Source organism: Podarcis melisellensis, assembly GCF_964234715.1.
Source record: "Podarcis melisellensis genome assembly, chromosome: 1".
Classification (NCBI taxonomy): domain Eukaryota; kingdom Metazoa; phylum Chordata; class Lepidosauria; order Squamata; family Lacertidae; genus Podarcis; species Podarcis melisellensis.
Window position 1 is genome coordinate 118,436,874 of NC_138528.1, and position 14,004 is coordinate 118,450,877.

Consider the following 14,004-nt stretch of genomic DNA (forward strand, 5'->3'; position numbering starts at 1 on the left):
TTCTGTATACAGCTTTTTCTGACTCCACTTGAGCTCCTAGCATGAGAAAAGAACTGAACCCTAGAGGTGTCCTTCCACTGGGGCCAGGAATTTTGCAATCTCTTGCACTGGCTCTTGTACATTGCTCCTTATGTTCTAAACCTGTTTTATGATGGCACCTCCAATGTACATCTGTACATGTTTGCTCACTGCTCAGTATTTCATGGTCCAGAGGTTTATAAACATTTATAAAGTCACTTGACTTCCACTAGCCCTAGTGCAAAAAACCATGAACAGCACCATTGCCAGAACCTATTCCTCCAGACAGTGCATGTCTGGATCTGACCTTCAGTCATCTAGAAAACAACTTAAGAATGGGGGGCAAAAACCACACACCCGGCATTTGAAACATGCTCGTTAGCTAAAAATTTGATGTGCCTCTTTTATGGCCCACTTTTTATGATATACAAGTTGCATACGAGTTGCCACATTGTAAACAGTTGGCTTTCCCTCCAGAAGCCTCTCTGCCTCCCTCTGCAACACACACATTCACAAAAGAAGCCGTTATTTAGGATGTCTCATAAAGCAACAGATCCTGTGTGGTCTAATCACTTAAATGACCGAGAGAGAGAGAAAACAAGGGGCTGCTAGAGGTTCTAATCCCCATCATCATGGCTAAGCCATTTAACCTCCTGTGGCTCAATTAGCTCAGCTGGAAATTTGGGTGGGTTCTACTTAAAAACAGATGCTACCTCTGAGCTAGGGTTTTCCTAGGTAAGCATATAGCAAAATAGCTGCTTTTTGGCAGAGGTTTTGGTTTTCCATGGGGTTTGGGGGGGGGGAGCTGGTATGGAAAATAATATGAAAATAGGACATTTTGTAGCAAGGCCCAATAATTCTATGCTAATAAAAATGGTACATTAAAAAGGTAAAGGACCCCTGACCATTAGGTCCAGTCGCGAACATCTCTGGGTTTGCGGTGCTCATCTCGCTTTACTGGCCGAGGGAGTCGACGTTTGTCCACAGACAGTTTTTCCAGGTCATGTGGCCAGCATGACTATGCCGCTTCTGGTGAACCAGAGCAGTGCACAGAAACACCATTTACCTTCCCTCCAGAGTGGCACCTATTTATCTACTTGCACTTTGACGTGCTTTTGAACTGCTAGGTGGGCAGGAGCAGGGACCGAGAAACGGGAGCTTACCCTATCGTGGGGATTCAAACTGCTGACCTTCCAATTGGCAAGCCCTAGGCTCAGTGGTTTAGACCACAGCATCATATATGCCACAAAGCTAAGAATGTCCTTTGAGATGCATGCTGCCAATTAATGTGATATTACTCTTGGGGATATGCAACACTGTTGCGGAGTAACAAGGCAAGAAAGGATATTAGGAGCATAAAGGTATAAAAGAGCAACATTTGCATTAACCAAGATATTTTAGGTATATGCACATGTAGGTACAATACCAAGGAAGTATGTCTCACATCTATATCTATATCTACACACACATATATACACATCCCTTCTTTTAGCCCAAATCGTTTATTTAGAAGCAAGTATCACTCTTTCCAATAGGACTAACTCAATATAAGATTTGTGGTTGCTACTCAAAAACTGAGAAGAATGTTCATCAAGGATAATATGGTAGACTGTAAAGATCTAATCATCAATGAAATGTAGAAACACATGTGTTTTGGTTTGCATTTCAAAATATATATGTACGGCCAATGCTGTCTTTTAATGGTGTGTCTATGCGCATTCTGCATAGTATGGATAGGATGTGTATTTCTTTTTAGTGATGGTCAAAATGACCAGGATGGTCACAACAACAAAATAAACCATAGGACTCACTCCCAAGTTAAGGACCTATCCACACCTGCGTTTCTCCCGCCACTTTTCCCGAGGGATACCTGATCTTTGGTGCTGAAACAGAACAAATGGAAATTGGATTTTTCGCAGGTTGCTATTTGTTCCGATTTAGCACTAAAGAGCAGGTTTTCCAGGGGCAAAGTGCAGAACAAGCAGAAAACTTCTCGGACCCATGCTTTCTCGGCACAGGAAAAGCTGAAGTGCGGAAAAGCCCTACATATGTATCGGATTGCAACCTAACCTGCCAAACAAAAGACCACACTTCTGATTTGGTGGGCACTAGGCATAAGAAACACATTTGGCATGGTCAGTGATGGCTGATTAATTAGGGCAGATGAGGCTCTGCTCCAAAACCCCCAGCCAGCCCTAATCTGCCTGCCTTCTTTCTTACATTCAGTCCAGGCCTGCGCTGTCAGCTTTCTCCACCTTTGCATCAGTGCTGACATCTCATCAAGGAGAAGGATAGAGGCCAAGCAAGAATTAGTTGCCCCATCTGCCATTGGCTCCATCATCTACTGGGCTCTCAGCTTTCTGCCCTTCCAGTGCCAATGGACACAAGGTACCAGATATGGCCCTCTGGTCAGATCCTCCTCCCCACCCATAGCAAAGGAGCCTTATAACTGGAGTGGGGGAGGGAACAGGAATTAGAGCATTAGAGATAAAGCCAGATCACATTCTGAAACATTTTTCTCCTGGATACGCTCAACAGACAGGCTTTATGTGCTTGTCCCAGGTCTAATGCAATGGTTCTCAATCTACTCTTTACATGTGATTGCAGGAAGGCAGTGGCAACTGGTTCCACTGGCCTCTCTCACCCTCCAGCAACATGGTGATTGCAGGAAGAGGAAAAGGGAAGTCACAGCTGTAAGCTGGTCCCTTGCACTTCTATAGAGCTGGTGCCAGTCAGAGTAGACAATATTGGGTGAGACAGCTTCCTATATTCCAGTGTTCAGGGCCTGCAATATGGTTCGCATAGGGTTCATTAATCCATCCCAGTCGTCTTCTTTTCCCCCACGTGCCAGCAACACTGGTTTTATACCATTTTTAAAAATACATTCCTAGTTATATTATATCATGATTTTCCATAGGAAACAGATCCTTCAGAGGAGTCATTGTTGAGAAAGCAGGAATTGCACATTTTCCCAACTGTTGCTGCTTTTCTTTGCTGGATCTGGAAATCATTAGCAGAAGTCATGATCTATTGCAATAGTTTGCCAATTCTTTTCAGTGAAATTTCTGTATTCTCTGTACAGAAGGGAGCTTGTAGATCATTATGCTGTAATCAAGGCCCCCAATTGAACCAGGGTCTCCAAGCTATACTTAATCCAACCTCGGAGCACGTACTGATTCAGCTGTGTTCAACCTTATGCCAAATTCAAAGTGGAAGGATTTGATAAATGCTGTTCCTGCTATCACACTGTCCAGTACACAATGGCTGATTGGCCTACTACAGGTCATGGTTTAGCAACCATCTGTTTTCCCTTCCTCATGTCATAGAAAATATAGTAGCACAGCATAAAATCTATAGCATCCATTATACTGTAACTATTTCCAATGCTGACATAGTAAAAGGTAAAAGGCAAAGGAGCCCTGGACAGTAAAGTCCAGTTAAAGGCAACTATGGGGTTCAGCGCTCATCTTGCTTTTCAGGCCAAGAGAGTCGGCGTTTGTCCACAGACAGCCTTCCAGGTCATGTGGCCAGCATGACTAAACTGCTTCTGGCACAACGGAACACCGTAATGAGTACCAGAGAGCACTGAAACACTGTTTACCTTCCTGCCACAGTGGTATCTCTTTATCTACTTGCACATGGAGCTTTTTCAAGTCTAACTGCTGGGGGCAGGAGGTGGTCTTTGTGAAAATCACAGGGCCCTTCCTTTTCCCCTCCTCAACCCAACTGGCTCCATGCTGCAGTTAAGCTGAAAAACAGTTTCCCATTACAGCTAAAGGAAGATTTTCTTAAAACAATCAAATTTCCATACGGGGGCATTGAGAGAGAGAGAGCAGGGAAGGTTCTGGAAGAATGGGGAGGCCCCACGGTCTGAAAGTTCCCCTCCCCTGTCCAATAGAACTTACCCATGCGCTGATGTCACAATGTTCCATGTTTCCTTCAGATCCTGCCTATGTCAGCCAACGTTGTTGAGTAAAGGAAGGAAAACTCAATCCAGTGGTCCCTTAGTTCTCGAACGGCTTAGCTGGCGAACAAATTGGCTCCCGAACGTTGCAAACCCGGAAATAAGTGTTCCGGTTGGCGAACGTTTTTTGGAAGCCAAACATCCGACATGGCTTCCGCTTGAATGCAGGAAACTCCTGCAGCCAATCAGAAGCCACGCCTTGGTTTTTTAACAGTTTCAGAAGTCGAACGTACTCCCAGATCGGATTAAGTTCAAGAACCAAGATTCCCCTGTACTACAATGTCAGAGCATGGGTACTGTATGGATGCAAGAGAGTGGTGATGCGTGCCTTTTTGCTGGCACCAGTGCATTTAGCGCAATGTCTAGAATTCCCCTGTGTTCATCAGAGCCTGTGCACCTCCTTGGCATTCTGGGGCCAGCCTGATGATGAGAAGTTTCTAATGTGGATCTCTCCACGCAAAGAAGCTCTTCCAGCAGTTTCATCGCAGGCTTTATAAATACTGTACCTTTATGCAAGTTTCTGTAGTGTAGTGGTTATCACGTTCGCCTAACACACGAAAGGTTCCATGTGAGAAACCGGGCAGAAACAGAAAATGATAAATACTGTACCTTTCAATTCTACAAGGGAGAGATGGGAAACCTGTGATTCACCCAGATATTATTTAACTACAGCCCTTAATGGAAGGACGATTCAGCTTGTGCTGTAGAACCCTCTACCCCCCACCTAGAATCCTGAAACACCCACTAGTGAGTGGTGGGGACCAGGTTGACAACCCCTGGCTTAAACAAAACTGAACAGAAAATAGGTCATAATTTGCCTTCACGGTTCATGAAAGTCAACTCTTTGCAATCAAGCTCAAATAATCACCACAGCGCTGGATTCAGTTTATTAAAATGAGCAGAGGTGAAGTCTGAGTAGGCCAGAACTTCCAAGAGAGAAACATCTGGCAACTGCCCATGGGGGGGAATGTGGAATGAGGTATGTGGCGTGGAAGGTCTGGGGCAGGGCCTTTCCAGTGGCACCTCCTGTGATGACTTGGCCACTGTTCTCCATGCTCTGATAACCTCCAGACTAGATGACTGCACTGCGCTCTACATGGGTCTTCTCTTGGAAACCATAACAAAATTTCAACTGTCAAAGATGCAGCAGCCAGATTACTGGCTGGAGTTCCATTTAGAGCACACGTAACCCCCGTCTTCATACAGCTACACTGGTTGCCAGTTTGCTCCTGGGTCCAATTCAAGGTGCTCATGTTAGTGCTTAAAGCATTAAGCAACTTAGGCCACAAATACCTGAAAGAACTTCTCTATCCCAATTAACCTTCTCACAGACCCTCCAAGTGTCCCTGTTTTCCAGGGACGTCCCCTGATTTAGAGGAGCTGTCCTGGTTTCTGATTTGATCCTGGCATGTCCCACTTTTCCTTAGGATGTCCCTATTTTCATTGGAGAAATGTTGGAGGCTATGGAGTTATCTGATGCCCGAGCCGTCTGAAGACAACCTTGTATAAGGAAGGTTTTTTTAAATGTTTAATGTTTTATTGTGTGGCTGGGGCCACCCAGTAAGAGGTGTGGGGTATAAATAGTAAAATTATCATTATGGAATGGGACGTCCCTATTTTCATTGGACAAATGTTGGAGGGTATGTTCTCAGGGATGGAGATCAGCAGAAGGACACTCTTGGCAGTTCTGCTGCCCTCAGAAGTGTGGGGACTGGCAGCCCAGAAGAAGGCCTTCTCTGTGGCAGCCCCTAAATTGTGTAACTCCTTCCCCACAGAGGTGTGTCTGGCACCTTCACTGTACAGCTTTCGTCATACCCTGACCTTTACCAGTTAAGGCATGTGTGTGCTGGGGGGGGCCTGATTCTTTTGTTGACTTTATACTGTTCCGTTCCATTTAGAATGGTTTTATTTGTTTTCTAATTTTAACAGTTTTATCTTTATCTTATAAAAATGCATGTTAGATTGTTGTAACCTGCCCTGAGGCCTTATGGAGAAACACAGGATAGAAAACTTATAAATAAGTATGTAGAACTCCATCCCTGCAGAACTGTGCTAGACCTCATCTCTATATAAGTGCAGGTGATTGGTTAAAATGTCCCCCTTTCAGCAGGCGTTTGGAGGAAGAGGAGACCTGATTGGATAAATTGATTAGTGCACTGCTACTGCTATTAGTAAATTGATGTGAGTTGTTTTATGAGTTTAGAGGTTATGCTATTTTTTGCATTGTTTTGATCCGATTTGATTTTGCTGTAAACCACCCTTTGGCTTGTACAAAGGAGGGACTATAAATCATCTAAACGGAATCTAAATTCAACGTAAGTGGTGCGGTTAGGCCACATTCAACTATGTCGTCCTGAAAGCTAGCAAACAAGTCATAGAGCCCCCTAAAAATAAGTGGGGTAGCATCCCACCTGACTTTCAGCACTTCTATTGAAGAAAAGTGAGACCTCCAGCCATCCATACCTACATTAAAGATGAGTGCAGTCAACAGAACTCAACCAGAATAGTAGCAAACGATGCCAACCCAGCTGGAGCTGAGGAGGTCTGGAAAGGTGTAGGATCTTAAAAACTCGCCAGCACATCTCACAAATTGTCCAATTTAAGGGAACAGCCTGTTCCGCTTCAGAGCAGGCACTTTTGGGAGTATGCAGAGACAACGCTACCATAAAGGCCTAGGAACCAGGAGGCATGTGTCCAGAGGAAGCTTTAGGGAAGATTCTAGTTTCCTAATCCTATGGGAGCTCTCCCATGAGTATACACTCAGTGCTGCCTCCAGACACCACATTGCCATCTGGGACTGCAACATACCCTAGTGTAGAGGCAGCAGCAAAAGTAGCAAGCTAGGGAATCAGCAACGCCCAGCAGCTGGCTGGCCAATATGCCACGCATTGGCTGGCCTTGCTGTAATCCCACATTAAATAAAACTACTACAATGACTTACAAAACACACGCTTTCTGCATCATGGATCGTGTCATTAGATAATCCCTACCACAAAACAAGCTGGTGCTTCCTGTGAAAATGAGGTTGCAGATGTGCTCCTCCAAGTCTTGAATCCAAGGCAACTCATATAGTTTTAAACGTGTAGTAAAACCGCTAGGCAGAAGGGACAATAACCGAATAGGCTACGGTCATGCCATAAAATAGTTCACATTCTGGCCTGCCAAGTCATCCTCATCTGCTCAGTTGAAAACCTCTCCGCGTGTAATATCCATTAGCAAATGTGTTGCAATGCAACATCCCTGGCTCACCCCAGGGTTTCCATAACAGAAACAAACAGACAAATGGCATGTACTAACCTAGCCCTTCAGAAATCTCGCTCGCTGGAAGCATGCTCTCTTATTTACTTTGAAGTTAAAACTTTGTGCTCCAGCTTCCCTTTTCTACTTTCGACAAAATGGTGTTGTCGTTGCAACCCTAAGCATGTTTGCTAGGGAACGAGACCTATTGGAAAAAGTGAGACTTACTTGTGGGTAAGCATGCATAGGATCGCTCTGTAAAACCCACTCAAACTAATTACACCTCTGTGTACAGATGGCTTTGGAGGGGGCTGTGTGTTTCCCATTGTCTTCCCATTTCAAATCGGTCCTGTCTGAAGCCCTGGTGCAGATCATCTTGAGCCAGCTGAGAAGGTTACATAAAGGCTCTGCCGGTCTGCTTGCACAATGTACAGAACTGGAAAAAGGCTTGTCTTCCTTTGCAAGAGGAGGGGGGAACCCTCTGACCTGGTTCAAACCTGAACCATGTATCAAGCATTTTACTGCATTCTGTACAAAGACAATTGCGCATCCTACTAACACGGTTTTAACAATGCAATCCAGTAGTTTGCAAGCGATCTTTATATATGTTTCACCTTATTCTCAGTTCCAATTTGTGACAAATATATCAGATCCCACGAGGGATACTTTCACTGCCACATGCGACTTTCCAGCTAGCCAAAATGTATTAAGACAGCAGAATCTACCTCCCAAACATTGCATTTTAATTGATACAAATAGGAAGCAAACAGGCCAGCTGAAAAGGAATCCATCTCTAATGCCACGAAGACAAGTACCCGAGCCTCCTAACTTCCTGTCCTCTCTAACATCAGGGGACAAAATGCCAATATCCAGATAACACAAAAGTCTGAAGGGTGGGAACACAGTGTGTCAGAAGTCTGGATTCCGTCAAGCCCAAGTCGCTGGGCAACAGGGAGACAGCTCTCTCTCCCGAAAAGAGAAAGAGAAAAGCGGAGAAAAAGAGAATAAAGTTCTGTGCAATTCTCTCAAACAAAGAATGGAATAAATCAGATGTAGTTCAGGCAGTGCATAAGGACTCCACCCTTCCAAGTCCTTGTGTTTACTTCTCTCTCTCTCTCTCTCTCTCTCTCCTAAAAATGTTCCAAAAGTTTCATCCCTACCACTCTCTTTTGTTGCAACACACACAAAATAAAACTTTCCACAATCTCACCCAGAAGGGTAATGCCAAGTAACAGGGTTTTTCACTGCAGAGATATTTTTTTCCCCTCTCGTTTGCTTTGTTGCATATTTCATTGTTCTTTACTTACTCCCGTGTTTGCACAGAAAGCAAAAGACGTTTCAACTTTTTAAAACCCATCTCCAGCCCGTTCCTTTTCAAGCCCCCATTTCACAACAGTGACACACAGGGGAGAGACCACACTGACACACGCACACAGCCCCTTCCAGACTTCCCGATCCACTGTTACTCAACGTATGCAAGCAACAAAAGAAGAGTTTTCTTAAAATAACTCACCCCCTTCAAACTCTTCTTCCTCTTGTGCTCGTATTGTTCGCAAACATCCTAGAAAAGCAATAAGAATGACCAAAGTTCTTCTTTGAGTCCAGGTTGCCATCATGTCTAAATATTAGACATGTATATCCTCCTCCTGGGGCGGGCGGGGTGGGGGGGGATGCAAAAAAAAAGTGTAAAAATATTATTTGAACACCATGAAGCCAGCTCTTTTCCTTTCAGCACTCACGCAGGATGAAACAGAAAAGAAGTCTGCCAGTTCTCCGATGCTTGCTTGCTTTTTTAAAAAAAGAAAAAAAACTGCACTAGCTCTCGCAGAGTCTGCAAACACCCCCCCCCCCCAAGTGATGCAGCTTTAAATAGGAAGAATGCTGCCTCCACGTTTTTTCCTGCCCCTTTTCAGTTTCTTGAGGCTCATAATCATCCAGTCCCTGGCAAGAAATAGCGTGATTGATGGTAAACAACCGAATCAGAACTCGCTTCACGCTCTCCGCTCAAACTTTCCCCCTCTATTATTATTTTTTTTAACATGCACAGTTTTTGAGAGGAGGTTGCTTTTTTTTCCCCCTCTCTGCTGTTGTTCAGGAAAAGATCTCCTATGTAAAGAATTTATTGGGAGCAGAACATACTTGGCGGAGGTAAGATGACTCTACCACTCGCACTCTTGGAAGGAGGAGAAGGGAGGCTGAGATGCTAAGGCACTCTTTATATAGTAACGGGCCAGGGAGAGGGAGATCTAGCCCCCCTCCTCCAAGCTTCTGGGAAGAGGCTTCTCTCTCTCTCTCTCTCTCTCTCTCTCTCTCTCTCACACACACACACACACACAGACACACACACACACACACACACACACACACACACACACACACACAGCTTTTCCTTGTTGATGACTGTCTGGGAGTTTTAGCCATTCCCCTTTCCCTCTAGCTGCTGCATTCTCTAAGGCTACCCTAGTCTCCTAGGTGACCATGAAAGCTGCCCCTCTCTCCCTCCCTTAATGGTGGCAGGGAAATCCAGTGTGCAAACTGGTCATTTCTATGCCCGGGGCAGGCTCTTGCTTCTAGAACATGCAACGGAGGTTCAAGAAAGGTTGTGGGCCTTTAAGTGTTAAGTGTTGCTGAAATTCAGTGGCCTCACCTGCTGATATGCCCCTGTTCCACGGCTGCTGTGCAAAACAAGCATACAAACACTCAAAAACAAGTCCACTGACTGCCAGTGCTCTCTGTTTTCCTCCTTTGACCACCAGCAATTTTTTAATACATCCCCATGACAAGGGACCACAAAATCGGATGGACAAGGGGCTGCTTCTCATGTTACACCTTTGTTGTATTCACACCATGGCTTTCTTCCAAGGAATCCTGGGAACCCCTCGCAGATCTACAATACCCATTGCTCTTAACAAACTACAGTTCCCAAGATTCCTTGCAGGGAGTTTGTGCTTTAAATACTTTTTGTGGGGGTGACTTGACACACCAGCAACCCTCTGTTTGGCCCTACCGTTTGGCTCCTTGGAAAACGAGCGATGGATTACCGTGAAAATGGCAGAGTTTAGACTTCCTGCTTTCGTCCCCCAATTGTTCTGTGTCATCCGTTGCTGGCTAACCGTAATTCAAAGATAACTGGTGGGCAGAAAGAGGTGTCTAGTTCATCTTCTGCTTACAGAATCTCTTCCAGAGCTGATCCCCTTGAGGCATCAAAGCGAACTTGGGAGGGGGGGACGTAAGATGTGAAAAGGTGTACACCCCCAACCTGCCCGCAGACTGTCTTGCCAGAGTGGTGCATGCTCTGGTTATCTCTCGCTTGGACTACTGCAATGCGCTCTACGTGGGGCTACCTTTGAAGGTGACCCGGAAACTACAACTAATCTGGAATTCGGCAGCTAGACTGGTGACTGGGAGTGGCCGCCGGGACCACATAACACCGGTCTTGAAAGACCTACACTGGCTCCCAGTACGTTTCCGAGCACAATTCAAAGTTTTGGTGCTGACCTTTAAAGCCCTAAACGGCCTCGGTCCAGTATACCTGAAGGAGCGTCTCCACCTCCATAATTCTGCCCAGACACTGAGGTCCAGCGCCGAGGGCCTTCTGGCGGTTCCCTCACTATGAGAAGCCAAGTTACAGGGAACCAGGCAGAGGGCCTTCTTGGTAGTAGCACCCACCCTGTGGAATGCCCTACCATCAGATGTCAAAGAGAAAAATAACTACCAAACTTTTAGAAGACATCTAAAGGCAGCCCTGTTTAGGGAAGATTTTAATGTGTAATAGGTATTGCATTTTAGTGTTTTGTTGGAAGCTGTCCAGAGTGGCTGGGGAAACCCAACCAGGTGGATGGGGTATAAATAATAAATTATTATTATTATTACTTCCCATCTATTCTCCCCTGCCTGGCATTAAGATGTAAGCACAGGGGTTGGCAAAGCCACAGGTAGTTCTCCTTCAAGGAAAAACATGCTGTAAATTTCAGATCACTCTTCCAAAGTTTATCCCCCCAAAGATGCCTCCTTGACTCTCACTGCCCAGGAGACCACTACCCCTTTGGAGTCTGTTATGTATTGAGTTGAATAGGATCCAAAATGCAGCAGTCTGATTGGTCCTAGAACAATAGGATCCAAAATGCAGCAGTCTGATTGGTCTGCAAGAGCCACCCAATCCAGCTCCAGGTGGAAGTGAATCCGCAACCTGATTGGCCTACAGGAGAATCCCAGAATTAGCCAATCACGTGGGGCCCATTGTGTAAATAATGTATATAAAGCAGACATTTTGGGGGAACTGGCATTCCTCACTACTATGAGCTGAATAAAGAGCATGAAATCCGCACTTGACTTCAAGCATATTTCTGAGTCCTTGTCTGTAGCCAGGCACTTCTGTGGAGGGGTCAGGTTTCCATCTAGCATTTGTGGCACTGCCACTCCCTCTGGCCTGGGACCCATTCAGCCTCAATGTCAGAGGCTGAACTTCCCCTGACTGTGGATGGTCTCTCCTCAGCCTTTGTAGCATGATCCTGGCTTTTTTTTTTACCCAGATGGAGCCTGGCCCAGGGCTTGGTGTAATGTCAGGTCCTCCTTCAGTGAGGAGTCCCATGGCTAAGGCAACTAGTGATCCACCTCTGGTGCCAAGCCTGAGGACAATTTGGGCTCTTGCTTCCAAGATGCCTACCTGTGTTTGTGCCTGTAACCTAGTGGTTTAAACAGTAGAATGCAAAGAGCATCCATTTACGGTATTTGTGGGATGGAGGAGAAGCCAAGCCGTTAGACCAGAACAAGCCCCCACTGGTCCACAGACTCCGTTCTTCCACTTACCTGGGCCCGCCACAGCAGAGGAGGAAACCTGAGTGGTTTCAGCAAAGCCTAACTTTCCTGGTCCCTCTGCCTGAGACCCCATCAAGAAAGATTAGTCCTTCTGCAAGACCTGCCAAGGAAAACAAGGAACTTATTTATGTATGCTACAACAGCGGCAAGAGTCTTGATAGCAAAAGGATGGACGAATGAAGTAAAGTTAAAGGGTAAAGGGACCCCTGACCATAGGTCCAGTCGTGGCCGACTCTGGGGTTGCGGGGCTCATCTCGCTTTATTGGCCGAGGGAGCCGGCGTACAGCTTCCGGGTCATGTGGCCAGCATAACTAAGCCGCTTCTGGCAAACCAGAGCAGTGCACGGAAACGCTGTTTACCTTCCCGCCAGAGAGGTACCTATTTATCTACTTGCACTTTGGGGTGCTTTTGAACTGCTAGGTTGGCAGGAGCAGGGACCGAGCAACGGGAGCTCACCCTGTCGCGGGGATTCGAACCGCCGACCTTCTGATTGGCAAGTCCTAGGCTCTGTGGTTTAACCCACAGTGCCACCTGCATCCCTGGACAAATGAAGAAACCCTGACAAAAGAACAGTGGCAAGAGAAATTGATGGACTATGCAGAACAGGCCGAATTGACATACAAATTGTGAGACAAGGACAACTGTAACTTCAAGGAAGAATGGGAGCTTTATACAAACTATCTAAAAACACAACAAACTGAATTGGACTCCTTGGCAGGTTTTGAATAAACATACACAAATTTATTGTTGATAACATGAAGGATAGATATGTAAGGATACAGTGGTACCTCGGGATGCGAACGGGGTCCATTAGGAGCCCTGTTCGCATCCTGAATGGAACGTAAGATGCGATGGCACGTCTGCACAGGTCGTGTTTTGCCACTTTCACATATGCGCATGACGTCATTTTGAGCGTCTGCGCATGCGCGAGCGGCGAAACCCTGAAGTAACACGCTCCGTTACTTCCAGGTTGCCGCAGAGCGCAAGCCAAAAGCGCTCAACCTGAAGCACATTCAACCCAAGGTATGACTGTATATATAATTTTATAATATGCAGAGAAAATATGGGCAGCGAAATCAAGGAAAGGAGCTGAGGGAAGTTCATGGGGGTGGAATTATGTAGGTGATTGTATAATTTGTTGTGTGGAAATTGAGCAATAAAACAATATTTTTTAAAAAAAGAAAGAAAGATTAGTCCTTCTGCACTGGTGGAATAATCACATCCCACTTTCTGTAGAAGAACTAAGTTACCCAGTGAAGCTGCTGATTCTCCAGGCTAGGGAGGACCCAAGGAGCCTTAGAGGTCTCTCATCTTCCCTCCCTGCGCACTGTGATTCTGATAGCAATTGGAGACCCCTGCAGCTATAATTAATTTAAGAAAAACAAGAGAGATAGCTGCATGTCTCACATCAAGCCTAATCAGTAATTCGTGATCATTCTGACTGCTGGGGCTGCAAAGGGCTGAATGATAAAATATGTGTGGAACAAGTCAGTTTCAAGGTCCCTCTTTCTAGGAAAATCTGATAGGGAGGCTAGGGAAAGGAGCGGTTAGGAAGAAAGCAAAGTACTCAGTGTTGTTGTTGTTGTTTTTGGGGGGGTTAAACAATTTTTATTTTTTACCAACAACCAAACACAAACAGTGACAGTGGCGTAGCGTGGGTTGTCAGCACCCGGGGCAAGGCAAGTAATTTGCGCCCCCTAACCCGTGGATTTGCGCCCCCTAACCCTAACCCCCAGATGTTGCGCCCGGTGCGGCCAGCCCCCCTGCACCCCCCACGCTATGCCACTGAACAGTGAAACCCCCCAGGCGGCTGATACATTGGTTATACATAATCAATAATAACATATTCAAATCAACCATATGTACGATTTTATATACGTTAACACTCCTCCATCCACAAGGTTTATTTACGGTAACTTTTGACATTTTAATTGCCCCAAATTGTTCAAACCTACCCAAATAATTCA

General features: G+C 45.6%; 1 protein-coding gene across 1 annotated transcript in view; it reads right to left on the reverse strand.

Annotated features, from left to right (window-relative positions):
* The window catches only part of COL5A2 (collagen type V alpha 2 chain), a 193,381-nt gene that overhangs the window by 165,252 nt on the left and 14,125 nt on the right, over positions 1 to 14,004 (reverse strand). The window contains exons 2-3 of the mRNA XM_081903018.1: positions 12,029 to 12,137; positions 8,733 to 8,780 (exon numbers count right to left, since the gene is read on the reverse strand). Of these exons, the coding sequence (XP_081759144.1) occupies positions 8,733 to 8,780; positions 12,029 to 12,110 (130 nt within the window). The 5' untranslated portion in view covers positions 12,111 to 12,137. The remainder of the gene's footprint in view (positions 1 to 8,732; positions 8,781 to 12,028; positions 12,138 to 14,004) is intronic.